Source organism: Varroa jacobsoni, unplaced genomic scaffold (assembly GCF_002532875.2).
Source record: "Varroa jacobsoni isolate VJ856 unplaced genomic scaffold, vjacob_1.0 scaffold_563, whole genome shotgun sequence".
NCBI lineage: Eukaryota > Metazoa > Arthropoda > Arachnida > Mesostigmata > Varroidae > Varroa > Varroa jacobsoni.
In genome coordinates, this window is record NW_019213465.1 from 101,628 (window position 1) to 128,915 (window position 27,288).

The 27,288-nt window shown below is 39.2% G+C and overlaps 1 protein-coding gene and 2 long non-coding RNA genes across 18 annotated transcripts in view; 1 reads left to right on the plus strand and 2 right to left on the minus strand.

The window, feature by feature from the left end:
• Positions 1–4,731: 4,731 nt before the first annotated feature.
• On the minus strand, positions 4,732–17,243 carry LOC111261505 (uncharacterized). Of its 16 annotated transcripts, XR_015311523.1 has the most exons (6): positions 16,838–17,243; positions 16,644–16,681; positions 14,759–14,861; positions 10,708–11,193; positions 5,271–5,434; positions 4,732–4,934 (listed from the first exon to the last, which is right to left on the minus strand). It is a non-coding gene; the product is annotated as an uncharacterized LOC111261505 (long non-coding RNA). The 16 variants fall into 16 exon arrangements; XR_002681013.2 differs by lacking the exon at positions 16,644–16,681; XR_015311525.1 differs by lacking the exons at positions 14,759–14,861; positions 16,644–16,681 and having other exon boundaries at positions 10,708–10,841; positions 11,002–11,193; positions 16,838–17,145.
• Positions 17,244–17,342: 99 nt separating this feature from the next.
• On the plus strand, positions 17,343–19,844 carry LOC111261503 (glutathione S-transferase 2). The gene is made up of 2 exons (XM_022835056.2): positions 17,343–17,943; positions 19,689–19,844. The coding sequence occupies exons 1-2, from the start codon at positions 17,462–17,464 to the stop codon at positions 19,750–19,752; spliced, it is 546 nt and encodes a 181-aa protein (XP_022690791.1). The 5' UTR covers positions 17,343–17,461; the 3' UTR covers positions 19,753–19,844.
• Positions 19,845–21,766: 1,922 nt separating this feature from the next.
• LOC111261510 (uncharacterized) overlaps positions 21,767–27,288 on the minus strand; it is a 37,287-nt gene continuing 31,765 nt past the window's right edge. The window contains exon 3 of the long non-coding RNA XR_002681029.2: positions 21,767–21,900. This is a non-coding gene — a long non-coding RNA (uncharacterized LOC111261510). The remainder of the gene's footprint in view (positions 21,901–27,288) is intronic.

Below are 27,288 nucleotides of genomic sequence, written 5' to 3' on the forward strand. Positions count from 1 at the left end.
TTTATAGCCCGTAGAATTATTGTGAAGAATTGAGACTTCATAGTTAGGCTTACAATCTTGACTGTAATACTCATTGTATGCTTACCATAGAAGTATGCAAACATTGGATCTCGCTTTTTGTTTAAATAACGTGTAAACGCTAAATAAATTTATTTAACTTGTCATAGCCAAGGTACATTTACCAATGACTTCGATATTTCGTATGTATATATGTATATATATATATATATATATATATATATATATATATATATATACGTAAAATTCCGTGCCCTTTGCAATAAGGATCGTGCTATTTTTCATCGAAGGATCTTTTGTGGCGGCCTATTCTAAAGCTTGTTTTGCTCTTACGTAAGTTTTGACTTGAAAGCTGACTTGAACTGGTCCCTAATAACATATAGTCCAACATCGTGACCCCGTGTGTATATTTGAAGTCTTTAAAGTACCTTTCTCCAGATAAGGTTCTTCAAGTGTTATTTTCCGAGCTAAAAACAACTATAGACCTCGTCACGAAAGCGTTTGCTTTTGAGCCGGATGATAGAAGGGCTACTGCGATGAGAACACGAAGTCCCGCTGCTGCAGAACGATCTGTCTGTTTGGACAATGTAGGCTCTTTTAACTACTTTCTGCTGAAGCTTACGTCACTCATGAGGGGAACAACGCGGAAGACAATTTTTTGTAAAAGCAAAGAATCCTACGAGTTGCCGTTGTTGCTTATACCGCGACGCCATCGCAGCAGTTACTTGAAGGTGCAAGCTCCTGCCCATAAAGCGGCGTGGACTGGTCTGCGTATGGGCTTGTGTGCGTGTGTGTGTGTGTGTGTGTGTGTGTGTGAATGGACAGGTGTGTCCTATCGTATGGTTACCACCTCATTTCGCTTTCTCGGTCCCGCAGGACATCATCAGGCATCAGCGTTAACCTGATCACACGAGGAGTTGCACTACCTTTCCCGGTTGCCACGTCGGTCATTCACAACCATCGCATACATAAGCAATTCCTTTCCGTCCCCCATAGGCCCCATGTGCATTACTCCTGCCTCATTCCTAGGAGCTTGGCAGTTTTTCCCCTTTCTTCAACGCTTTCTTTTCGCTTCTATGGGACGTGCTAGCTGACGACTCTTCCATTGTCTTAGGCGAATACACACACATACGCATGGGCAGACGCTCGAACAAATGGATGAACTCGCAAGCTCACAAGTATTTGGGCGCTCCAGACAAAAAACGAAGCGAGAAAAGAATGACCGAAAAGATTCAAGCTGTCACAGCTTAGAGGCCAAGGTATTTGAGTTTCTTGTGGCAAAGAAGGCCTTTAGACAGAAAAAAACGGATAACGCTCGCGTAATATCTTTCTGCACATTGAGCCTTTTTTTCCGTTTCTCTAAAACCGGGCACCAGTTTCTTCCGTTTCGTTGGGCATCGAGGTCCGAAGGTCACGCGCGCCATGGGGCAGACAGCAGCAGCATCAGTAACAGCAGCAGGGATGAGCGAAAGCGGTCTTATGTGCGTATCCTCAACTTTCTTGCGTGTCGTCGTTGTCCTTCTCCACCACCGCAGCTTTATCTTTTCTAGCGCTGCCGGAAAGAGACCACCACCGGTCTCTTTGAAGTTTGCCGACAAATACCCTCCTAAGACTCTTATTCTCGAAGTCTTTTAATGATGGTGGCTGTTCCATATGCTTCGAGGCAGCTGAATCAGCCGCGGCAGAGTTCGAGAACTGGCCAGGGCGCCTTCCGATGTAAGGCGTTAAACTGAGGTAGATTGACACGAGTGGATACTGTTAAACAAGTACGATCACTAAACTGCTTCTGTGTGTGCTGTAGTAAAGATTACTATATTTGAGTTATATCCTTAAGGACCAGAGCGGAGTGAAACTATGGAATTTCGAGCATATATGAAATAGAAGGCCGTCGATGGCAACTGTACAGAAAGATCAACCAGAAAAAATCAAGCAGCCTCAGAATACAATTGAGCTTAAAAGAAATCCGTGTATGAGTGTATTTGTCAAGTAAAACTGAAGTATCGTACTTTTATGCTGATGATACCTTTTGTCGTTGTGGTCAACAACATGCCATATGTAATCTCTTTTTGATTCTATTAGCATGACATATCATTCCGACAAAGCCTGACCACACTGCCGATAGTCAGGATCATAGACAAGAATTTAGCATGGGTGGTTACTTATTATATACGATCGCGATAGTGATACAGACGTCAGAGGGCAACCTTGAGCGTGGAGGTCGCTGTACTTATTGTTATCGTTCCTTTTCCTTTCTCGTATAAAATACAACTCGTGTACATGTCGGTGTTTGGCCCATTTGAAACTGCGCAATGACAGAACTATAAATATGGTCTTTTTCAGCTAGAGTCACAGTCCCTTTGAAATAAAGCACTTTTCCCTTAATGTTGTTGAATGAGTGACTTCTTCACGCGTAATCAAATAGCCCTTGGCCTATATAACCCTGTACTATGTATATATACGTGTAACTAGTGTAAGTTTACAATACTGCAATAGTGACAGTATTCTGCTAGATTGTGGTACGACGCCCAAGCGCATTATGACGCGTGCCTGATGCTGGAAATTTCCTTCGCCTTCTATGCATATATTCCATGTCCATAGATGAACGTGTGAATGGATAACACTGTGTGTTGATGCAGTCTACGGTAGCATCATTCCATCGAATCAAGGCCACATTTCCGTAGAGGGTTGATGAGGTGATATGCGCTACCAACACGCCTGTATCAATTAATAGAAATTGATGAAGGCAGCCAGCCTGCAGGATGACAGTTCGATACTTTTAATGCACAGGACCGAGCTGCATATTGACAAGAAGAAGAAGAGACGCTCATTAAAAAACACACTTTATATCTATAGTGTAAGAGATAGATAAAAGAAGAATTGCTGTTTCTGTAGTTGTGTGGGCAAATTTGACAGTGACAGCTTGCTTGAATATCCTGGGCATGTTAGTAAATATAACTTCGTTTCATCTTCCTCATATCTAGTTATGAAAGACTAGTCGGCATAGAATTTTATCTGTGAGACTATAGAATTTGTTTAAAATTTCCGAATTTGCTTATAGCAACTCCTAAAGTGTGACGTATTATCTTTTTCGTGGTTGTGACCTAATGGACATTGGATATATCAACAAAGCTCTTTCATAGATTATTCAACAACGTAAAAAATGAACACAAGATATAACCATTATTGCAATGGTATTCCACTAGTTTTTGGGCTCGATCCCAGTTCCCATAGTGCGTTTCTGCTTTGTGCTTTCAACAGCATCGTTAAAATGTTCCTCAGTCGCTCTTTCTCCCCTCGCCATTGAGATGATTGCGCATTATGCTCTGTTAAGAGCTGTTTCTGCCAGTCATTGTTTCAGTACAAACGTAAGCGTCAACCCTTTATGAATCATTCCGTTTTAAAACATCTCATACGAACCAGTAAGCCAATGACGATAATAACCTGATAATGCGCTGGGTACGTAACTATCATTGATGAAATACATGCGTGGACTGAATGATTAAGTAATTTTACACTAGACACGAGATTCCCTGTTTGCATACTGATGACCGTTGTACGCTTAACGGAAATTAGGCTCCATTGTACGATGTATTCACATAATATACACATCAATATGCCTATGTGGCTAAACGTATACATCCAAAATCGGAGTCTTGAGGAAGCAACGGAGAGCGCGCGAAAAACAGAAAAAAAATCGTAAACCTGATTTTATTTACCCTTTGGCTCTAATATTTTAGCCGGATGACTGGAGTATGGAAAGTAAAAGTACTTCTCATGCAAATCCTCCCGCGCCTCTCTAACCTTTGATACCTTGCGGAAGTTCCAGCTACCTCTAACTCATTCCCTTTCAAGCGGTACCCCCGAAAAACGCAAGTGTCACCCTTACACGAAATTTGTATATCATCTATGGGTGAATGGCGGGCCAGCTGGTTCTGCATAAACGAGCTTGCTTGCCTGATGCTCGAAATACTCGAAAGCGGCTATGTAAATAGGAAAACGACAGAGATGTGAAGTACGATTCACGACTAGAACTGCTATGCGATGTGATGAGATATTCAAATTTATGGATGTAAACTAATCCATCCCAAGTTTCCCTGAAGCGCACTCATAAGAAATCCAGAGCCCTAATTATCAGCTGTCCCAGAACACACTGCAACATGGCCTTAGGGCAAGCGGCTTCATTTTTGTAGATGGAGGCAGGGGTGACTAACTTTTCCGATAGTTTCAACATCTTCAGAAAAGTGTAACATGCTTTATTGTTGCAAGGAGCACCCTGCAACTTTGTTCTATAATTACACGCCCTATAATTGACGAAGTTACAACATCATGTCTTATTCACAATTCTTCAACAGCTGTGTCAGTAAAGAAACGATGTTTGAACCTCTAATAACTCATGCTATGTAAGCTGAGCTAATCCACTGCACGTAAGCCATAATAGCTCACATACGATGTGTACTTTTTAACACTTATGTTCTTCCCTTGTAGCCTGTCATAATGTATTGGCACTCTTCAGACTCCAATAACTTTACGAAATCTGTAAAAGTTGACGGAATGAATAGTAATCAATAAAATGTTATGAAATTATTTTCTTCACTCCGGGAGACCCTGAACAGTTTGTCATAAATGATTGTAGGGTATCTTACCTCATTAGTTGTTATATTAACCAGTCAAAGTTGATTACTCAAACTGCGTCTAGAGGAAGAAGAGCACTCATATGATTGGCATATTTATTTGTTTTTTTTGCATACTTTTTGTGCTTTCATTGAATCTGCATTGGTTTCAAAAACTAGTTGGTCCTATCATCGATGGAACCTTTCACATTATAAAAGCCTTAGACGTAATAGAACGTGGGATCTAGTTCGAACCTGACGTGGTTCAGCAGAAGTAGCTGCAATAACTGCTTCCGTAGTAAATCTCTGAAATATATTAACAATTCAAACAATTGTTCGATTATTCTCGTTAGATTTACAATGAAGAATAATATTTAAGCTTAGATACTTAGATAGACAAATAAAGTACATGTTTCGAACAAACTTATTCTGGGTTAATCAAGATGGGTCGTGAGTATATGCCGGAGAAGTCTGGCAAAAGCTTCACGAAGCGTATTCTAAAGTACTGGTTATTGCTGGACTAGGGTTCACAATTTAAGAACATTGAGACTTAACAAATCGTGCTATTTCAGTCTTATATACCATATATAGTACTCTACTGCTCGACAACGTAATTGCGACTAAGAGTAGTGATTGACTAACCTGTCCGTGCTGTACAGCAGTGTTGCCCTAGGAACAATGCATGGAGTGAAACCAACAAATACTTTGCTCTGCCCTTTGGTGAAATCGTCTTGTACCTCGTGTGCATATATGTTTACTCAGAGGTCAGCATCCGTGGCTCCCTATTTATGCAAATCTTTCACGCTCTAGATACAACAAGAGACAGATCAATGTTACAAACCACGCATAAATAGGTAAACATGCTTCAAAACCGCAACAAACTTTGTGCTCTGACAGATTTGTACCACACAAAGATTTCACCTTGCTTTATCTACTCAATTTTAAATTTAGAAGTTAACAGCAGAAGCAAAATTTTAGTAATTATTTTTTCTCAATGATTATAGGTTATTAGTAAATCTGCGTTAGGCAATTAGAGAATCCTAATATCTTTAACCGCATTCGGGTTGAGGCTGAAGTTGTGCCTATGATTGGTCAGAAATAGAGTTTCACATTTAGTCTAAGACCGTTCGGGCAATTCAGTCGGACCTCTGAATACTATGCTCGAACTGTCAATAGACTATAACAAATGGTCGACTTTTATGTTTCCGCAAGGAACAAGCCTAAAGCTGCAATAATTGTAGCTCCTTAGAATACAGTGCAAACATGCGGTGCGCAACCGTTCTTAATTTCATATGAGCTTTCACATGTATGTAGCTAAATGCTCGAAAGGGTACTTTTTTGCCCTCTGTGGACTTGACCCTGCGAACACATAGTTCTAAACTTGGTTTATCAATAAAATACAGCATCGGCCATATCTAAATATAACATATATGAGATTTCCTTGGCACGAGAAGAGCTAAGTAGAAACCTTTTATACAAAAGACTAAAGCGTTTCGCCATTAGTGAACTAAATCATTGCCTCAATATTGGTTGCTCGTACCTAGATAATTGTTCGTGCCTCATTTGTTAGCATACACTATGCTGATCACATAGCCACAAGAGAAGCGATTGAGGAAAATGAGGCCACACATCAACTGCCAGGAATTCCCATCCAAGCTCTGTGGTCTGTTGGACCTGTTGGAGTCTGTTGGATAATTGCTTCGTGCGCTGCGCTTCGTATTACTTTACGAGGATAACAGCCGAAATCTAAATGCAAGATTTGCCACCTACTTGTCTGAGAATGCGACAGTTCTTACGCTCGGCGCAGAGTCGAGCTGGTCGCTTCTTCATTCGCATTTTTGTCAGACAGGTTCTGCGCTGCTGTATTTAGCCTGTTTTGGCATAATGAGCTGTCCTAGGCCCACTTCAGGAAGAACACTTTTCAACCCAAACTACCTACTAAGGCCCTGTAACGTTTGGGCAGAGGATCGATTTTTATTGTCGAGTACTTCTACAGATGTTGCTGACATGGCTTCCTCCATCAACTAAGGAGGTTAAGACTCCTTGCTCAAGAAGCTCATTGTCACAAGCATGTTTCCGTTTTTGCTTCTCAAGTCTGTTTCAGCTCCGGAACTTGAAAGGCATAATAGAGATACATGGACACTAACCATGATGCTTACTGCATTGTGGGGCTAAACATAATGCACTCCATGAAAGTCTAGCTCGAACGAACGAACGAACGTCATTCAATCATGTCAACTTAAAATTAACCCAACACCATGTCCTGTGACGCATGACTCTATGCTACCAATACACACAACGAATGTAGATTAAAGGTAGTTAACAAAATGGTATTGTCAGTACTCTGCAGTACGCGGTCCTACTGTGAAGACGCAGCGTTGAGAAAATTTTGATGGCTCTACGAGGATGCAATGGAGCAGAACATTCGGCCAATAGCGGTAGGGTCACTGAGAGGCCTGTCGGGAAGCAGAAAGCTAAAGGACGAAAAGCGGGCCAGGAAAATGAAAAATGTGCCGCCTTGAAGGCCGCACAAACTCCCAGGCAAAACTGGTTCGTTTGCCATTTTGGTGCTCTTTTCTAGAGCTATAGCTTCATTCAAAATAATACGAACATATCGAGCGGAATTATGAAAAATGTAATCGAAAGATGAATAGAATCTCCAATGTTAAATTGAAATGCCCAAGCATCCATCTTCTCCAGTCTTTTGAATGCCTCTTGCCCCGCCCATGGAACTAGCCGATAATAACGACAGTGTGCCCTATTTCGTGGTGTGGAGTGTTTTTGAAACGGAACGGAACAGGGGACTAGCAACGGTTGAAAAACCTGTAGACGAGAATTCTGTGGTTGTCTATGAGAAAAATGTCTCTATGAATAAGTTTCCATTCCAGTCAGGACTACCGTTTTTGCGATTCTTGTCATCAGATTTATTTCCAACTCTAGTGGCGCATAAAGACAACTTTTCCACATCCTCACCGCTTCGTATGTTTCCACAACATTACTTCTTCTCCCAAATTATGTGGACGTTTCGTAAATGTCGGCTTGGGATTAGCTTCTTCTCATCTTATGTTTTAATGAAGCTTCAATATGGAAAGCGAACAGTGAACAAGAGCAAATGAGGCTGGATGGAAGACAACAACTACAGTTTCGCAGTCGGTGAAACTAAAAGGGTACCATGTCATTGTTCCCCGTTTAATGCCAAATACACACGATGAAAGGATAAAAACGGCAGTTGATTTCTGATATGTCAAATATAGCCAGTGTCATTTGTTTTTGCCAGATTTTGCTATCAACACTGGGAGTAGAAATACACTGATCAAAAGCCATGCTTTAAATGCCAGCTGTATAATCATAGCTTGGGCGTGCATCAGTTACGTTGCGTTTGACCGTTGAACTGAGTGAGAAGACTTCGGCATAAGGACATAACACTACTAGCCATGTATCAGGACTGAGGAGAAGAAGCGTGAGGCAGGCGAGAAGGTACCAAAAAAGGGGGCATTAACGAATGCACGTACGCTGTAACTGAAATTAAACAGAGGCAAAATCGTGTTCTGGATCAAATTTATGTAAAAAAAACTACAATACAGGTGATTTACTTAGGGACTTTTTTCTTTTTGAAGAAAGCCGGCTGAACAGGAAGTAGATCGAGTCAACGGCAGTAACTGTCGCTGGTTGTTGTATAATAAGAATTTTTAAATCTAAAAAAAACAGCCCTTTTTAGCATTTAAACAAATGTACATTGCTGAATAAATCACGCCAGACCGAGACGTGTTAGTTATTCAAAAAACGGTAACTTCGTGTAGATAGTTTGCAAGCAAGAACCAAGTTGTTCTAAAACGTTCTTTTATGATAATACTGAAAAATAGCACGCAGAAAACTCTCAGAAAAAGAGAAAGCTGCAGAGCATTTTGCAAATTCTAGCTACTAGTTAAATATGGTTTGGGCCAGAGAATATTGGATATTCGCCTAGGAGTCCCGGCACCGGCGACGATCATTGGCAAAAGGAATGGAACTGGACTGATGAAAAACGAAGGACGTATTTACTTTTTGCCTTAAATTTTCAAAATCCATGTGTAGCGTGTTATCTTTGTCAGGTTTGTGCTTATTTGCGTAAGAAGGCCTTTGGATTAAACAAGACAAACTTTGGCTTATGTTTACAGCACGCGTGTATTCATATAACATTGAACATTTTTGGCCTGTTGAGCATTTTAACTTTAGACCTGCTGCAGATTCTTTTCGTAGATCTAAATGAGAAACGTTGCGTTATAATATTGACTGATATATAATGCATTATAATGGACTCGAATACGCCCCGAATTTTCGCAGCAAATCTGTGGTCATCGGTTCTGTTTAAAGATAAAGAATGTACCATGGTAAATCTCGACAAATAGACAGCAATCTCGACTTCTCCAGCATAATGCCTTTCAGGGAGCTTGAAATGCTGCTTAGCAACCCACGACTTTTGTGCTGTGTATGGAGAAGACGCGGTCTTTATTCAAATTGCTCGAGAACCGCTTGTGAAATGTTGAATTAGTAATTTCTGTCTGCTTTCAGTACACCACTTAACTTCAACGAGAAACATTCGGAGGCACATTTAAAAGAAGGACGGTCATCAATCAAGCCAACAATTGAGATAGACTTAATGACAACATTATATCATTTTCACTTGATGAGGCTTTCTCAAAAAGTTAGCTTTCGACTTTCCCAGGCCCTGAGAAAAGTCATCAGTGCAAACTGGCTTACCGTTTCCGCTCAAGATGAAGAGCTGCATTTCACGAAGAGCAATGTGTTTCCACAACAACAGATTTTTCATACACAATCATCACCGAAGAGTAGAAGTGGTGTCTCTGTATCAATGGAAATCCCCAGGTTGCTAACAAAGCTATTTTTGAAAAAGATGCTAGGTTCTATAATGTAAAAATCATAAGAGTCCTTCTCGAAACGTTTTAAAAGGGTTTGTTCAGCTGCTTCTCTATTCTAGCGCCGACGAACTCATGCTGGCTTTCGATATTACACCTTTGCGAATAGAAAGAATTTACAAACTTGCCTAAGCATCTTCACTGAAACGAAGCCTGTCGAGGTAAAACCAATAGAAACGACTACATCAATGACTATTAATACGGTACGATTGTTCTTACAGAAAGCAAGTCTGCCCCGTTACTGAAAGGCGGCTAAAAAAACTTGTATATCCTCAGTGTTTATGTAAGCGCACTTTGAATTGCCTGTGTGTCTTCTATGTGATGTGTCTGTATTTAATTGACTATTCTTTTGATAACGCAAAAGCAAAATGATGACTAAAAAACAGTCAGTTTCAAAATCCACAGCCATAGGCAATACTGCTAACAAAAACTACACCATGTAGAAGGTATAAGAAATCTCCTCGCTGCCGTTTCAGATATACACTACGTAGTATCCTATGCTGGTGAAAATAATAAAGGTTGAACGCTAAAATGTTGCGGCAACCAGCTCCTGATCTTTGAAGGCGTAGTTAGAGATGGTGGCTGAACAAGGTAGAAAATGGAGGAATGAATGTTTTCAAGTAAGGAACAACTTGCACGGTACGTGTGTGGCTTCTCCTTGCACGCATTGTGTGATGGATACATATTTTTGAAAATGGTTATATGTCAAATCTGTAGAGCTTAACCGAGTGACGAACTTACCCAGGATCAGCAAGAGCATCTTGAAACTCTAAGCATAAATAATCTATGGACCTAATAATTCATTGGCACACATTTCTTATACATTCACAGAAATAACGGTAAGACTACAAGACGTGCCACTTTTCTCGTTGTCGTTGTTTCCCATATATATGTTCCGATTTGCTTTTTCTTTTTTCAATTGTACATATTAACTGACTGAATATAATTATATATAAGTAGATATTTCGAGACATATTAGTAACGCCGCGTTTTTTGTTTCGGCTATTTTGTTTTTCTAGCTGAATACTGGTAAATACAGATGCCAAAAACAGCCTACCAAAGGCAAGATACCAACGTCGTTTCTATAATAAATGCAAATGCGCCGTAGTCCTTCCTTGATACTTCAACAATCCGTATAGCAACTCTGACTCGAACTTACAGACCTTAATCGTTACATATTAGTTGTCCTTTTATGTTTCCTTCTATGTAGATTCAGTCGTGTGTGGCAGTTGTATACTCAGGTAGCTCGGCTCTGTTACTCTGCAGTAATTTGCTGTACAGTTCAGCTCGAGGTGTCCTACAAATAGAGATGTTACACTAGACAAGTTAATTTCCATATATGTCTCAAGTGAAAGTACCAGGCCTTGCTCCAATGCCCATGTTATAGATTATTTTTGTTAAGCTTCTTTATCTGGCGCAGGCGTAGCTCACTTGCCAGGCTATTGGATGGCACTAACAATAATAATCCTAAGACGGCTCAATTTAGGACGACTCAATCGTAGGTTCCTAAGAAACTTCATTTCTCTAACGAGATTACAGGCCTTGAGAGATCCTATTCGGTACTTGCAAGTCCTAGACCCGTTTGGCGTGCCACAATTTTTCAGTTGTTCGCAATGAAGTATCGTAGGTTTAAACAAAACGAAGCGACCCTGAAAGGTTAGCCAGGTGTATTAGAAGCAAAACAAGGCTAATTATCCTGCAATTTAAAATTTTAGCACTTACCAAACGCTTCGGCCTTAACAATTCAATGCGTGGCCGCATCAAGTTCTTTCGACTAAAATTTAATATTCATGGAATACCGAAACTTCAACTGTGAGGCAGCTTCTATAAAAAGTTATTAGTAGCAATTCTATATTCTAATTTACGTTCCAATTTTAACGCGAACGAATTAAGTTGTTAAGGATAAAAGACGATGCTTGTGTGCGACGTATAGTGAGATATATCATTAGCGTTTTCCTAAAGTGTACACAAATATTAGATAGAACGCTACTTAATACCAAGCGCATAGGTACAGCTCAGGAACGAAGCGTTGTTTTTCAGCTTCGATAGCTTCTGAAATCTTTCTAGACCATTTTGGGTGTGTCCCATAGAATAATATGTATGTACATATGTATTTTTATACGCAAAAGCCAATAACTCTATTAACATGGATATTTTTTCGCGCTACTTTGAGGCTGATTGTTCATCAACTTTGGTCATCAAACCTCCAATTAAGTACAGTTATCATTAAATTACTAAACTTGCTTAAAACCGCAAAGATTTTCGGATTTTTCAAACTTACTGAGACAAAGAACAACTTATCATCGTTGGTTTGGCCACCCATAATATTTATACGAATTCAAGTTATTAAGACAAACTAATAGCGGTCGTCGTTTTGTAAGTATTGTACATAACTACCATAACGCAACACAACGTTTTCACATCCCTCCGTACCATGCGGCTTAACGCACCGACAAATGTCGTAAAAAGACAGATTTTTTTAGTTTACTACGTTCGACCAATTTCAATGGGATTATTTTTTCAAGCTATAAAAAGCCTGGGCGTTACTGCGCTGAAATCGAAATGTAGAAGCGGCTTTAATGATAGAACTGAGCACGCGGCGTGCACTGTTAGGTTCATGCAACTGTTGTAGAGTTTTTCGCCCACAGATTTCCTGCTCGCGCTATTCACTGAGACAATTATAATGGTCAAATATTTGCTAACAACCTTCTATAGTTAGAACCTCAGCGCGGCGCGCAGTGACTAATTACGTGCAGTACGACCCCGCTAAGGCATAGGGGTTAACTATAGTTGAAGTCGTCGACGGTAGCAGTGAGCATATCACTCACAGTCTAAAGTTCACCTTGACTGTTACAGCAGAAGGCACACAGACTTCATTCGGAATTAACTAAATAAGCGTGGCACTCGTCCTCAGATTCCGTAGAATTACGTTGCGCCGTAATCTCCGCCCCCAGAATACAATTGAATTCTAAAAAGAGGTCAATGAAACAGTTTTCTACCGTACAATTTGGAACTATAGCAATGACTAAAATTTGCAACAAACATTGCTTACGTTATATAGGCTGTTGGTTATAAAGCAAGCGCAAGTAGATTTATAACTCTTACGTTAGAAGACTTTACCAGCTTCATTAACCGAACAGGACAACATAAATTCAATGTTGTACGTGCAAGCGTCAGTCGGATTCTGTATGATCGTGCACTACAAAGTCGATAGCCTGCGCCACCGTATGGACAACAACGGTATTCGTGTGACACGCTAACAGGCATGCTAACAAATAAAGACATCCTGAAGGTATGCCATTATTTGTAAAGCTTAACTAACAAACAGAAACTTTAAACCTAATTGAAATAAGTCTAGTGAATATGATGAAAGACATGACAAAAGTTTAAGGCTAATCAAATGCGTCAACAATATTTCTTATGTCATAAAATAAAACAATGCAAAACGCGTTTTATTAATTGTTTTCTAAATATAGCATATATGAACTTGAACGATTATTTTTTGCATAGAAGAAAAAAAGATACTTCAACGCTGTTTCAGTATTGTTTCGCCGGTCAGGCCAGCTGACCTCAACACTGTCTAGCATACATATGATTTCATTATTTTTTTTTTTTAATATTGATTGAACGAAATGAGCAATCATCAAAGATACCGACCTTAGGGCAACCTAGCGGACGTTGGTGATCACCAGAGGTTTTCATGGTGGCCTCAGAGACACATCGACATATACCGATATCATATTTATTGTCTTCCAGGACTCTCGGGAATTAATACGTTGTCGCTTTCGGTCTATATAACCCTCGTGGAGAATGTTACAGATGATCATTTGCTCACCATTTTGACTAACGCTTATTATTTTAAATTTCATATACGAAACGACTATAAAATATCCGTCTAATACATACAAAGGCTAAATATTTTCCCTATCATTGAAGAAATTTTTGATGATAAAAATCTAACTAATAATATCCTTATTTTTTTTTTTTTTGATTTACACAGCACACACTCATACATTGATTTGATTACTAACAGCGAGAGTTACTCTCCTATTTCCTGAGAGATTCAAATTGAAGGGCCGTATTTGATGTAATTATTAACATAAGTTTTTGTCAAACAAATAGTGTGATAGTCCTTCGGGGACGTTCTCTGTGAGTAGCAGCTGACATGTCGTCCAACAGCGAAAGTGAGGCACAATTCAGCAAGGATGCATACGAAAAGTAGCCTACGCAGATGTCTCCACAACCAACAACATATGCCACATTCATTTTAAGCTAATACCATCATTGGTAAAAAATGAATACCCGACCTTTTCCTAGTTGAACATTGAGACATTTGTATTGAGCGTCTACCAGTTATTAGGAAATGGCGTTAGTCGAGCTTAATTATAGGACCTTAAATAGCTGGTGCTGAGCAAGCAGCTTTCTAAGTTTTTTTTTTTTTGAAACAGCCGCATTACTCCGGCGTTATGTTTAAGAAATTCATAGTGTCAGTTTTAAGAAATACTGAATATTAAAAAACTTTGTAAAGCTAGGAAAAGCTAATCGAATTTTGACTGTTCCTATGATAAGCCTCTAGGTGGTTTTTTTTTTTGTTTTTTTTTGTAACTGTAAACACAAATTCCAACGTATTCGTATAATAAAGCACAATAATCCACATAGAATACAATGGTCGGAAAGGAAGGGATGTTAAACTTTTTCAAGCTCTAAGATAACTTCCTACCTTTGTCCCTGGCTTTTGAAATACAAAACTCTATTATTAAAACGTGCATTCGCTTGAACATAGGACGAACAAGTATTAGGTATGATTATAAGATTCAGTGGTTGAATTAGTTACGTGCTAAGTTGAGTGACAAATTGACCCTTCGTAAAATCCCATAGTAGTATAAGAGCTAATGGAACCTAAAATCAAGGCTAAGATCTATGCGCTCATTGCCACAGAGAGTACCTACGATACAGTGATACGGTTACGGAGTAAGGTTTTATTTATAGAAACAATTTTCATCGGAGAATTAGATTCCTTCATTATATCTATGAGTTTTATAACAGTAACTAAGTTGTAAGAGTCACTCCAAGCTGCTGAGATTATCTTTAAATATATTATTATTAATATATATTATAATAGAAAGCGAATCTTCTAATGATTCTACCCAGTCAATTTGCTTTCTATTATAATTCGTCGCCGAAAGTGCTTCAGATAAACGGTACTAAACTGACCTTGTTTCCGATTGCGATTAAAAAAAGAACGGCTCTCCGAGAAAGCCAGTAATCCATCCGACATGTACTTCCTTGATCTGCTGTATCTTTTCGACACATGAACCTAATCCAAACGGCCACGATTACACGTTATCGGGGGCTAAGTAACTCGAGTTCGAAATTACAATCGAGCCGGGCAATAGTATTTTGATCTTCGTGATTTTTTCACTGACTCAATGTATACTCCCAAACCGGAGTGGGGCAAAATCAGGTTCGAAAGTATTTAGAACTTCACCGGAATGCCTAAAACGGTTTCGGGGATCTCAGACGACCACAGTTGGATAGCTTAGACTAAAATACACGGATAGTGATTTTCTTTTCTACAAGCCTCTTTTACATCTAAACGTATGCGGTCCGTCGTCCTCGATGGATAAGCCCCGTCGGCATCCTGGTTTTGTTTATAGATACTTTACAGTGGTAAATTTGGACAATATGAAAAACAAGTTTTTTTGCGTAAAAAAGTTCAACGTATAAAGAAAGTGTCGTTATTAGTACGTGTCGTCTGTAAAGACTGCTAAAAATTTCAAATGAGAAAACTATATTTATTGCATCTTTAGAATTGCCAGAAAATGTCGTGAATGGCAAAACCACAGGAGAAGCTTAGTTTTTATAGGTCCGACAGAGTAATCTAATCTGTAACGTAGACTCCAAAACCGTTATTCCAACTTTACAGATATTATCTACGAAACAACCCTGATTTCTTTCGTTAACGTTCCAGTTGCGATTTAGATATAAACGATTTGATAGCATTGGCTTATTATAGAGCTAGCCTATGTTGTACGTTTCAATATCGTGACGCTCGTAACGCCCGATTATCATAAACTGAGCTTTGGCGTTATTGTCGCCGATCTAAATTGCAGTAAATCGGAGCCAGAGAGAATTAGGGGCCTGAATTACTGCATTTAAAACAGAACACTTACTGTTGTCCCTATCTCTGACGTAATGTCTAACACCTTAATACTTAATAATAAAAAATCTTTGCAACTTTTTTGTCAGACAAAAACCTGGGGTGGTTAATTTCAAGGCGAAGCACCGTCTTTGGGAACTGGAGAAGATCATCAATGTTAGCTATAAGGGTCAGGATCCAAAAGGATAAACATATGATAATCGTTGCATAACTAGAAAAATGTAATTAGACATTTTTAAAGATAACCAAAGTAGGGGGCATGCAAGACAGCATCAAAACAGGTTCACCATAGGCTTGAAAAAGTAAATCGTTGGCGTAAAGTGAATACCTTAAAACTAAGTGATTTTTGGGATAAAAACTTCGTGCATACGGCGTTCTGGGCGATAAAAGCGTGCGATCATCAAGTGTGTTTATGTCTATGGTCGTAGGTTACTACGTAGTAAGTCTTTCCTGCAAATGCTCACCTTATGGTAGCCAATAATGCGAGAAATTAAGCAACGGCGAGAAGACGGAACTTCTCAACTCGTTCTTTTGTCGACCTTTGTCAGTTTTAAACGCGCTAAATATGAGTTTTACATTGTGTAAAACTTTCTCGTTCGGTGGACTCAGCCCAACAATTGCTATTCGTGCTCGTCGCTAAATCGCTTAATAATTTCATTGAAAAAAAAACGTCTTATGTATTGGCCATTGTGTGAACTTCTTCAGTGTGAAGCATTTCTAGGAAATATTCATATCGTATCAATATCATAGAACTGTAGACAGACGTAAGTGTCAGATTAAACACCAAATATCTATTATAACGCGTTCTATTATTTTATACTACTGAATTATTAAACTAGGATGGATTTTTTTTTCCCACTGTTTACAGTGTTACGAAGTATAGATCTTCCAGAATCTAGTTTTTTTTTTTTTAAATATATTTAAATCGAAAATACCGACCGTAACTTCGCCGCACAATTGTACAGCCAGTTTCCACACTGAAATAAATGCGCAATACAAACTAGTGGCTTCTAAAAGCTTTTCAGTCCATCGTTACCTACAATGCTACATGATCATTAGTGATTATTACTAACTTAACTAGCGCCTCAATTCCGCCATTTGACGCACGACGAGACAAACATAACAATCAATACCTTGGACACTCGCGCGGGCCGCTTTCACTCGTTGTTATTCACAGGCTACAACGCCATTCTAGCCATATACTCTAGCCTAACATCATCATTTATCGATAACAGCATTTTTCTTCGTTGTTGTCAGCTTCGAAGATCACAAAACTTTATAATCTAATAAGGTGTCATAGTTTCTGCAATTTGTAAAAAGGTTCCTCAGGGTGTTCTTAACATTTGAGAACATATTCTCAGTCTTGTTATTGGGGTAGAACGTATTTGGACTCTCATAAGTGGATGTTTTTTTTTTTTTTAATTTAAATTATTGATGGCCTCCAGTCTCTAGAAATTTATTATAAGATTTTACTTCTTTAGCAGACGGTATGCTTGACTCGATGTGCCAATTCGAATATAGTTGTAGTGATGTAACAAATAGCATTAGTTACTGGAAATTATAGAAAATCATAATAAATAGGTACTAGATTTGAGCTGGCGCCATTTTTGTTTTCGTCCGTTTACAATAGGTTTTAACGCGACTAGTATATAAACGCTCGTCAATTCATTATCGCGCACCAGTGTTTCCGTTTCAGTAAATCGATTCCGTCAGGCGTGTGCCGTGGAACTTTGGTCTGTAGCATCGTTGGCGAAAGAATGGGGTCTCCGAAGATTGTTCTTGGATACTGGGAGATTAGAGGCCTCGGCCAGCCTTGCCGGCTTCTGCTGAGTTATGTCGGTGCTGATTTCGAGGATAAACGATACTACACTGGTCCGGCGCCGGACTACGAGAAGAAAGAGTGGTTCGATGAGAAAGCAAAAAACCCTTATGGTTTAGCGTTCCCAAACTTGCCATACCTAATCGATGGTGACGTTAGGCTGACTCAGACACATGCTATTATGCGTTATCTTGGACGTAAGTACGACCTTATCGGTTCAAACGAAACGGAGATAACTCGTTGCGAGTTAGCGGAACAACAGCTTTGTGATCTTCGCAATGAGTTTGTTCGTTTCTCGTACACCCCCGAACCACAATGTAGCAAATTGAAGCCCGAGAGGACGGAGAAGTTTAGAAGTATGCTTAAGCAGTTCTCAGCGTTCCTAGGCGACAGGAAGTGGATGGCTGGCGAGAAACTCACGTACGTTGATTTTCTTTGTTATGAAATCTTCTTCCAGCTGAGTGTATTCGATCCAACGCTTTTTTATGGGGTGGATAATCTCAAAGCATATACCGCGAGATTCGAAGCGCTGCCACCCATCGTGGCATATATGACGTCAGACCGATATCTAAAATGGCCATTTAATAACAATATGGCTTCGTATGGATCTAGATCTATACCTTGCCCGTTCTGAAGAAATACTGAAAATGAACACATTTTTGATTTTTCAATTAGATTTTTCAACTATCCTTATCTGAAGAAATACTGAAAATGAACACATTTTTGATTTTTCAATTTGATTTTTCAACTATCCTTATCTGAAGAAATACTGAAAATGAACACATTTTTGATTTTTCAATTTGAAACCTCGGAATATATCCATACGTCCTTGTATCCATATGTATATAAGTCATATTCGGTGAATGAAGTATGTCTTTGTATCCAAATTCGTGAATAAAGTTTGTCCTTTGTATCCAAGCAGCTTGTGAATCGACAGAAATTCTTCGTTTTTTTTCTTTATATTTTCATTATATATATACGGTATTTTCGTTTGTACCAAAAGGTGTATATGGGTTTTCGTATCAACAAAAAGTAATACGTCGTAAAAATTAAACGTGAACGTGAAGCATTCGATGACTAATATTCGCTCGTCACCAGTTTCTTCGGAGCGAACCTAAGCAGGCCACTGAGTGCTATTACTTGTGCAGACTTAAAGATTAAAAATAAAAAATTAATCAGCGAGCCTGCTGGTAATAATCATCGGATGGTTGTAACATAACTGATAGCTCGTACTTAGGTTGCCTGTTGATCGAAGCCGCTTAGTAAACCAAGAATGAAGAGAAGAGTAAAACGTTATCTAGACTGTATTTTGATGAGCTTCATAAATACATGTCGAATATATTGCTAGAATATTAGTGTATGTTTTCCCTAGGGTCGTCCTAGAAAGAAAAGAAATAATATTTATCTAAACATACAGTTGTTAAAAATTAAACGTCTTTATCGAAAGCAAACATGAAATAAATTAAAAATATTTAAATAGAGGCAACCGACTGACATATACAATATACGTATGCTTCCAAATATAAATATTTTTCATGAGTATACACCAGTGTATTTGGGTAGTGGTTGTGTTCTATTCTGTTCTAGATTTGCGCATATCGGTAAGCTTATAGTTATTATAGATATTACATAAAATATATATAAATATAATAATATAAATATTATAGATGTACTATATGGAAAATAGTGATTATTAAATAGAGTCTTCTCGTGAAGGAGACATACATTCCGTGTTTTCACGAGCTCTAGGACAAGTGGTAATTCTTGTTGACATATATGAAGGCTTAATTCATGCTACGGAAAAAACGCGCATGATGTATGTCAAAAATCCGTTAATAAAAATTGGGCTGTTCTAAGCAGAGTCATATTGTTTCCCAAATACTACCTCTCCCTTTCCCAAATACAATCGAGCTAAATATTGGCCTTGTCAACATAGATATAACTGAAATTTTTAGACCATATGGCGATTATTAACTACACTCGAACCTCGTTCAATCTATTAAAATAAATTGTTTAAGTTTACCGTATAAGCATATTTAGTTATTCATTATCAACGTAGTTTTTAAATGCTTTCAGGCGCTTTCTGTGCCAATTAATATAAAGAAATTAAATACGGCTTAGTTACTTGCGGCAAGTAATTGGCCTTTATTTTTATCTCTTTTCAGGTTTTGCTTGTTCTTCTGCACACAATCAAACGCTGACGTCGATGCTGATTATGCCCACAAATAGGGTTTTATGAGCTTTAACTAATAAGACAATTGATTTACAGATGGGAGTTTGTAATGCCATGGGTCCGTAATAAACCAAGTCAGCAGGTTTAACACGGTCGTTGTTTCGAGTGGATAGGATACCTACCTAGCTGCCAGGCAAATGGGACATCAATTAGATTGGAGGTACCTTTATCTAATAATTTTTTTTGTCCAATGATTTCAGTTGTGAGACAAACGATCCTTGTTTTAAGTAGCTTTCAGGTTATTAAGTATATAAGCTAGGTTTCCTAAAGAAGGGGTTTTCCATTTTACATTGGTGGATTTCGTACCAAAGGTAAAGTCTTATTAAAGAAAGCGCGAAGATCTTTTGATTTTAATTTCCGAATAAAATCGATTCTTTACGGTGCGTACAGCAACATCTTTTTGCCATAGATTCGCTGTCTATGGCTTTAAAACCCATACTTGTGGTGTTATCTAAAATGGGCTTCATGACAAGCCAACGGTACTAGTATAATAATTGTCTAACAATGCCCTGCTTACGTTACCGTATGTCCGTGCTCTTGCGCAGGGTTACCAACCTAAACGGTATCGGTTGTATAATTCCCATCGACATATTCCAGATTATCGGTCGCCATTTGGCATCCACTAAAGGTTGTTCACTAGGAATTTCCAGGGAGGGTAATTCTTGAACAATTGTATCGTTCGCTCAGCAAACAGCTATTTTCGGGTTCGTTTTTATCGGGGTACGGGCTCGAAAATGTGCAGCTCTAGCGCTAGCAGGCGCCACCCAAGCCGTTGATCTTCTAACTCCATCAGCGACGGCCAAATGCGGCCTTTCTGGAATTCTCCTCTCTTCGCTTCTAGTTTGCCTCCTCTTCCCACTACCATTCTACTCTGGACCTCTAAGCGCACCTGCCTCTTAGGGGTAGGGGTAGCAGCAGCGTACGAGTGTGTGCACAAGGCCGTAAGAAACGCGCGCGTACTGCGCTTTCGCAGCTTTCGGCTTACCCTCAAATGCGTTTTCTGGTGGAATGGTCTTGCCTGCTGCTCACTTAGCCTCTCAGTCTCTCCGTTCGATTTTGGTAATAGGGGCGGTAGCGCCAGTGGTCACACGAGGTGACGGCAAGGGGGACTAAAGAGAGGAAAAGAAAACTAACAGGATTAAACGTATGTTGTCGAAAAAGCGTATAATACCAATGGAAAAGTGCACAAGCAGACGAATTATCAAGAAAGCTAACAAGCAAAGAATGCACACTTCACAGTAGTTGAGGCAAGATGAGTCGGTTCTGTGTGGACGATCAGCGGTACCGAAGGGTGCAGTATAGCACTAATTGTACGTGCTTAGTGAATGATAGCTTAACCCGAACCAACAATTGCAAAGACTGGGAACACCAACTGCCTCTCACGTTTTGTGCCTACACCACTTCCCACTAGGTCAGGTAGAATATTGTACATCTCAAACTAATTATGAGTATAATAAAAAAGTTTAATAGTTTTTTTAAAAGTTATTTTGCCGGTGTCCTTAACATTTTAGTGCTATTTCTAATGCTGCGCAAAATTTATTCATAGAAACGATTTTCTGTCATGTATAGCTTGTCATTTTCTAAGGGAACTAGCGCATCTCAGCTACCCGTTGCCATGTGTTTGCTATGAAAGCCTTTGCCTGCTAAGCGCATTACGCGTGCTATGTCTAATAATTCCGTGTCTAATGACTAAGAATAAACTTTACAAACATCGCCCATTGCAGTTCTAGCTCCTCTGCTAACTTCGATAAACAGGACCATTAGCTGATCATCTAGACACGTGCAATGAAAAGTCTTTCGCTAGCCCTATTTAGCCAGTAATCGTAGTTCAGGGCAACATGGGCAGGTGGCTATGGAATGGTTGTCAGTACAAGTAATACCTCCTTTGTTGAGCCTTGATTCAAATGAGCGCGTAACAGCTCTTTATTTACAATAAATTATCCTTGTTTCAATGTAGATGCATCATTGTCAAGGTATAAACATGAAGGCGAGTAAACTGAATGAAGCAGGCTTTGTAACAATCAGCATTCTTTTTCTGCCAGTTCCTTTCGTTCAAATAAGAGGGAACCCGTGTTGGAAAGGAGGTTGGGAGGGCGCGACATTTCTCCAACGCGCTACCGCGCATGTCCGTAAATTCCATGGAACTGTAAGATACAGCGGCATATGGTAAGGCTATCTTACGGAATACGAGTTTTAACATAACAAAACAAAAACATACTTTTATTTCAAACAACATGACTGTCTAAAAAATAAGAATGCGCCAGCTATCACACTTAGCATACTATATATATGGCATACTTTCTATCTAGTCATATAAAATTCTGTTTGAAGTGCAAGTAAAAAACATTCTGTAAAATCCGTTTCTGCGATCATTCACGCAAAATTATTTCGCTATGAACTGACAATAGATATTTCTATTATTTCCAGGATAACTGACTTTAGGCCGAGCAGATAATTTTCGATAGAAGGGAATGCACGATTTTCTGCATGCAAATTTCTGAGGTTCGGGGTATACTCTTTTTTTTTTTTTTTTTTTTACCTATCACATACATATGTAAAAGGCGCTCGATTTGAGTGGACATTTATTTTCTGTAAGCTCTTTTTTTATTTCCAAACTTACGTTTCATAGAGGCGTTGTCAGTGTTATAGGTAGTCCTATGTTGCTTCGTAAATAACTTGGTTATATAGAATCACTTGTAGCATGATTCCATATAATCAAGTTCTTTCTAAATACAATTGTGGTAGTATTAAATTAAAATGACGGGTGCCTTAAGTTCTACTTAAGTTGCATGTCTATATTTTGTGTATATATGCATACTTCAAAATTATTTAAGCAATATATTCTGAATTTTGAATATGTTTTACATTATAAATATTTCGACTATAATCCAAAGCAGAAGCACATACATCGTAGAATAAATTTACACAATGTACTATATATAAAAAGACGAAGAATGATCTTTTGGAACATTATTAATCCAGTATGCAGCAAGAGAACGGATTGCGAGAGTATTTGGAGCAGGTTGATGTATGTATGTATATATGTGTAATAGATTGAAACGCTAGTCTGATATCGCAATGTTCGTCTCCAACGTATCGGATCCGCGGCAGCCCAGCGAAGCTCCATGGAGAGTTTCATTCATCAGAATTCTTCTGGTGCTATCTACGTTATGAACGATGAAGGGTGCAGGAGCCCTTCACGCTGGGCTGGTAAGTACTTGCGGTCAAGCTGGAAAAGGTGATCATTGGATGGATCTATGATCTCAAATAAGTTTTCAATATTTGCGCTTTTTATTGCTCTTTTATTGGTTATATATTAAAAATGTACACCTGATGTTGTAGAAACTGAAGGATCTCTCACTACCTTAACTTTGCGAATACAATTGTAGATGGCTCTATACCAAGTTCCGAAATAAATGTAAATTATTAAAGAATATCCGTTGTTCATGAGCATTTTGCAGACGAGATCTAGAGGTTTTTTTTTTTATGTGGAAGTTGCCAGGCGTCACTGTCGCCAAATAAACATTTTTCAACTGCAGTGGAAGAAAAGGCACTTATTGAAATTAGTATTTGCCCCATCCCGAACCTTTCTTTCATCTCTTTCCCAGCTTTCATCTCTGAGCCAACATTTTTCCTCTGAATTACCTCATTGTGTTGCCGTTTTTCATAGTAGCGTTGTTGAAATATAGAACTTCTGCACCATGGTTGGAAATCACGGCCCACCACAGCATTATTTTGCTCGAATGTTCGACCTGCTGAATTACTTAGGACTTGTGAAACCTTCCGTCGGAATACCTGCAGAGATGCTGAGCCGTACTGCCCAAAAGCCTCCAAATGGAATTCATTTGAAGAACAAACCCTATCTTGGTCCTCAGCTGTTCCATTTCGGAATATTTTAGCCCATTTGAAACATGCATACCCCTGTGCACAGTTTAGGCGTATTTTTTGTCTGGTTTACGGCAGCTAAAACTACTCACTATTTTGGTACAACGTTGAAGAGTTCTTATAGGAGCAGTAGCTGTGAGCTCTGCTACTTTCTGACATAGTTCAGAAATCCTTGCAAATCGGTTTTTTGTAGCTCTGTCAAACCCGCTCCCAAGTTTTGTGTCCTATTTTTCTTAAGGACAAAGCCACTTCATCCTGTATCGTCTAAGCTACATTGGCAACTGCAAATTTCGATACTCCGCTCCATCGTTGTCGTTATTTCTTACCGTTTTCTTATATATGAGTATAGCTGTACAAGTCCGTTGCTCTTCTCTGAAATCTCTTTACAGTCTGGTTTAAAAACCATTGAAACTAAATGCAAAACGACCGATGGTCGCAAGGATAACGTTGATGCTCTTATCAACTAGCTAGAACATCTCGAATCATCTACGTCAACGAAAGAAAACGCAATCAGGTATTTGAATTCGTGCCTCCGTAGGTGCTACGGTGAATAACCGTTGCTCGATACGTCTCATTAGGTGCCTTGCCTTCCACAGCAGCTTTCAAATGTTTCCCTTGAGACAGTGCTATCAACATGTACCGTCAGTAGAGATCAAAGGTAGGAGACGTACACATGAGAAAACACATTGAAATGTTTTGTTCGATCAAACTCGACGGTGTGTGAAATTAGTCAGTTACTGTATAAATCCAAAAAGGAATTTCAACAAAAACAACGTGTTACAACTCGTTATATCTGTACCATACTCATTGTTCAATATGTATGCACCGGCGAAATTTCGAACAGCATTCATGTGGTGGTCTATAATATATAATAGTGCAAATGGCTATTGTCGATCAGTCCTGTACATGATACTAGATATAGGGGCATGAAGAATAATCATGCCCACAATTGATAAGCACCTTCTAATATTGCTACTCCTATGACGCATAACTAGTCAAGCACGGACCTTCGGTAATGCTTGAGTTATACGACCGTAAAGGTCACCTCAGTACGCAACATTGGTAGCTTAGAGTATCTGGGTTTATTGTTTATTATTTATTTATTGTATCGGTTTTTGACATTGCCGTTCAGCACAACTCTAAGACCCAGAAGGGTTTTCCTGTCAAGAAATGATCTACCAATATTGTGCCAACTTTTCCAAACAAAAACATAAAAAGGATTTCCAAATGTTATATTCCGCAAATGTTGTATCCTCTTAGTGGTAACTTGAAGCAGATCTCGCCGAGCAGGAACGCTTTGAAAGACTGGGAAAAAGTTCACGCTTATTTTCAACACTATCATAAATTATATAGTTGGTTAGGCGGTCAAGCTGATCTTGAGAACGTATCGAGAATCATATTATTTCTATCAGCCTATATATACAGCATGAAACGCTGCGCTGAGAGGAGTAAGTCAACTTTCTGTCCCGATCTGGATAAACTGTATAAAATCATAGGATGAATTAGCTGGACGCAACGAGATTCAGTAATAAGAAAAATGACAGCAGTGTTAAATGTATTTAGCGGAAAAATGTAGAAAGACTTAAGATGTCCCCAAATACTGCTGGAACCCAGAAATTGTAAGTAAATACGAGTTACGTATCGGATTGAGAAGACTAGTAATTAGGAAAATATCTTCATATCAGCACCATGACTGGACTAGGCTCTCGATGGGCTAAAGCAACCTATGAAAACCTATTAGTAGGCACCGGACTAAGCGCTAGATGGAACTTTCTAATGCATTCTATAACGATGTATGTATGGCGCCAAACTTATGGCGTAGCTAAGACAAGTGGACTAGCGTTAACTCTATTCCCAAACGAAATAGCGAATTTGCAGCGAAGGTAACATCAAAGCCCCTTCACTCCAGCGATAGAAGTGCCCAGATCGCTCTAACTGGCGATAATTCGTGGCATAGATTGTTGAAACGATAATTCGGGAAATAAACTAGGGCAATTAAATTTAAAGAAATTATTATTCAGGCGGAATATAAAGCTGTTTGCTTAAGTTATGAGATCTGGACGACAGGGTTATAACCAGTGGAAATTAATTTTACATTGATGAATAAATTTACTAAAGACAAAAACAACCCAACAATTTGTAATTTCGTATCTTATGTCTCGTACTTGAGCCGTGAAGCTCAAGTTCAAACTGTCTGTGGGCTGGTCTGTTTATTACATGTGGTCGATAAAATCACAGAAAAGATTGTTGCCAATAGATTGACCATAGGAAACAATACTAAATAACTTATTCCAAGTAACCAGTTTGGCCTATAAAGGAGCATCGACCAGCGATGCTGCCACGGCCGTACTCAAAGCGGCAAAGGGCGAGATAGAGAAAACAAGGTAAAAAAGGAGAGTGCGTGTTAATGGCATTGAACATCAGAAGTGCGTTCAACATAGTATTATGGAGGTCCATCACGGAAAACCTTGAAGGTAGGCAAGTCGAGCCTTGTCTGAGTAGGGTTGTCGCAAGTTGCTTAAATGACAGGTATATAGCGCATGGAAGAACCAGGTATCGTATGTTTAAGGGAGCGCTTCAGGACTCGGTGGTGAGCCACGTCCTCTGAAATGTGAGACACGATGACATCCTGCTACACGACTATCTAGACTTGGTTAAGCTTCTGGCGTTTGCTGACGACCTTGCAGTCGAGGTAATGGTAGGTGGAAACAAGAAGTGAACCTGAATCCAATATGAATGATATCTGGTACATACTCGATACTTGGATCAATGAGCACACGTTAATAAGGGCGGAGTTGGAAACTGTTAGTGGATAAAAAAAGGTGGGTAACATGGGCATTAACCTACATTGCCATAGGGTTGTACCAAATAGAACCATTGAGTAGCTGGGCACAATACTCGATAATATGCTATGTTGTGGAACATGTGTCGGATACGCTATGCCATTAATATAATTAACATGCTAGTTAAAGTTTTGCTAGCTAAAATGGACGTACTCTTCATATAGGCCCTACCCTAAGTATATTAGTGCCTATAGTGAACCAACCCAACAGCACTGTATGAAGCATTGACACGGAGAAAAGCATCACTGGTAGAGAGAATTGTTACAATATTGGTTACTGCTAGATGGGTCTCATACGATATTAAACAGAAGGTTAAAGAGAAACGAATTCAGCAAAGAAACGCTTCAAAATGGTAAGAGGGTTGGCAGCAGGTTTAAGGGACACCAAAGCATCACAAGGAAACCGACAAGGGCTATCAGTAAATGGGTAACGAGAAGGCACGGACGAAAGGCACGGATTTTTTGGGGACTGTCAATTTCGCATAGATAAGTCAGACCGTAACTTTGGAGGACAATAGGAGGTAAGTGAAGCAGATATTGGGGAGCGTTCCCACTGTGTACCAATGGGCTCTGTGACGTTCGACTTTAGACAAAATCGGGACAAGATGTGTCAAATCGTAGATGACGTTTTCAAAAGAAAGGAATAACTAGACGCCTACTAAAGCTGTCAGACGTAGTAAAATGTCTCTAATAGTCTTATATCTATCACTTCCCGCTCGCTATTACGATAGGAATGGACACATGTCTAGCCAACCTTGGCTTTTTCGGTGCCTATTTTTCTTACCAGAGAAAAGAAAGAAGTATA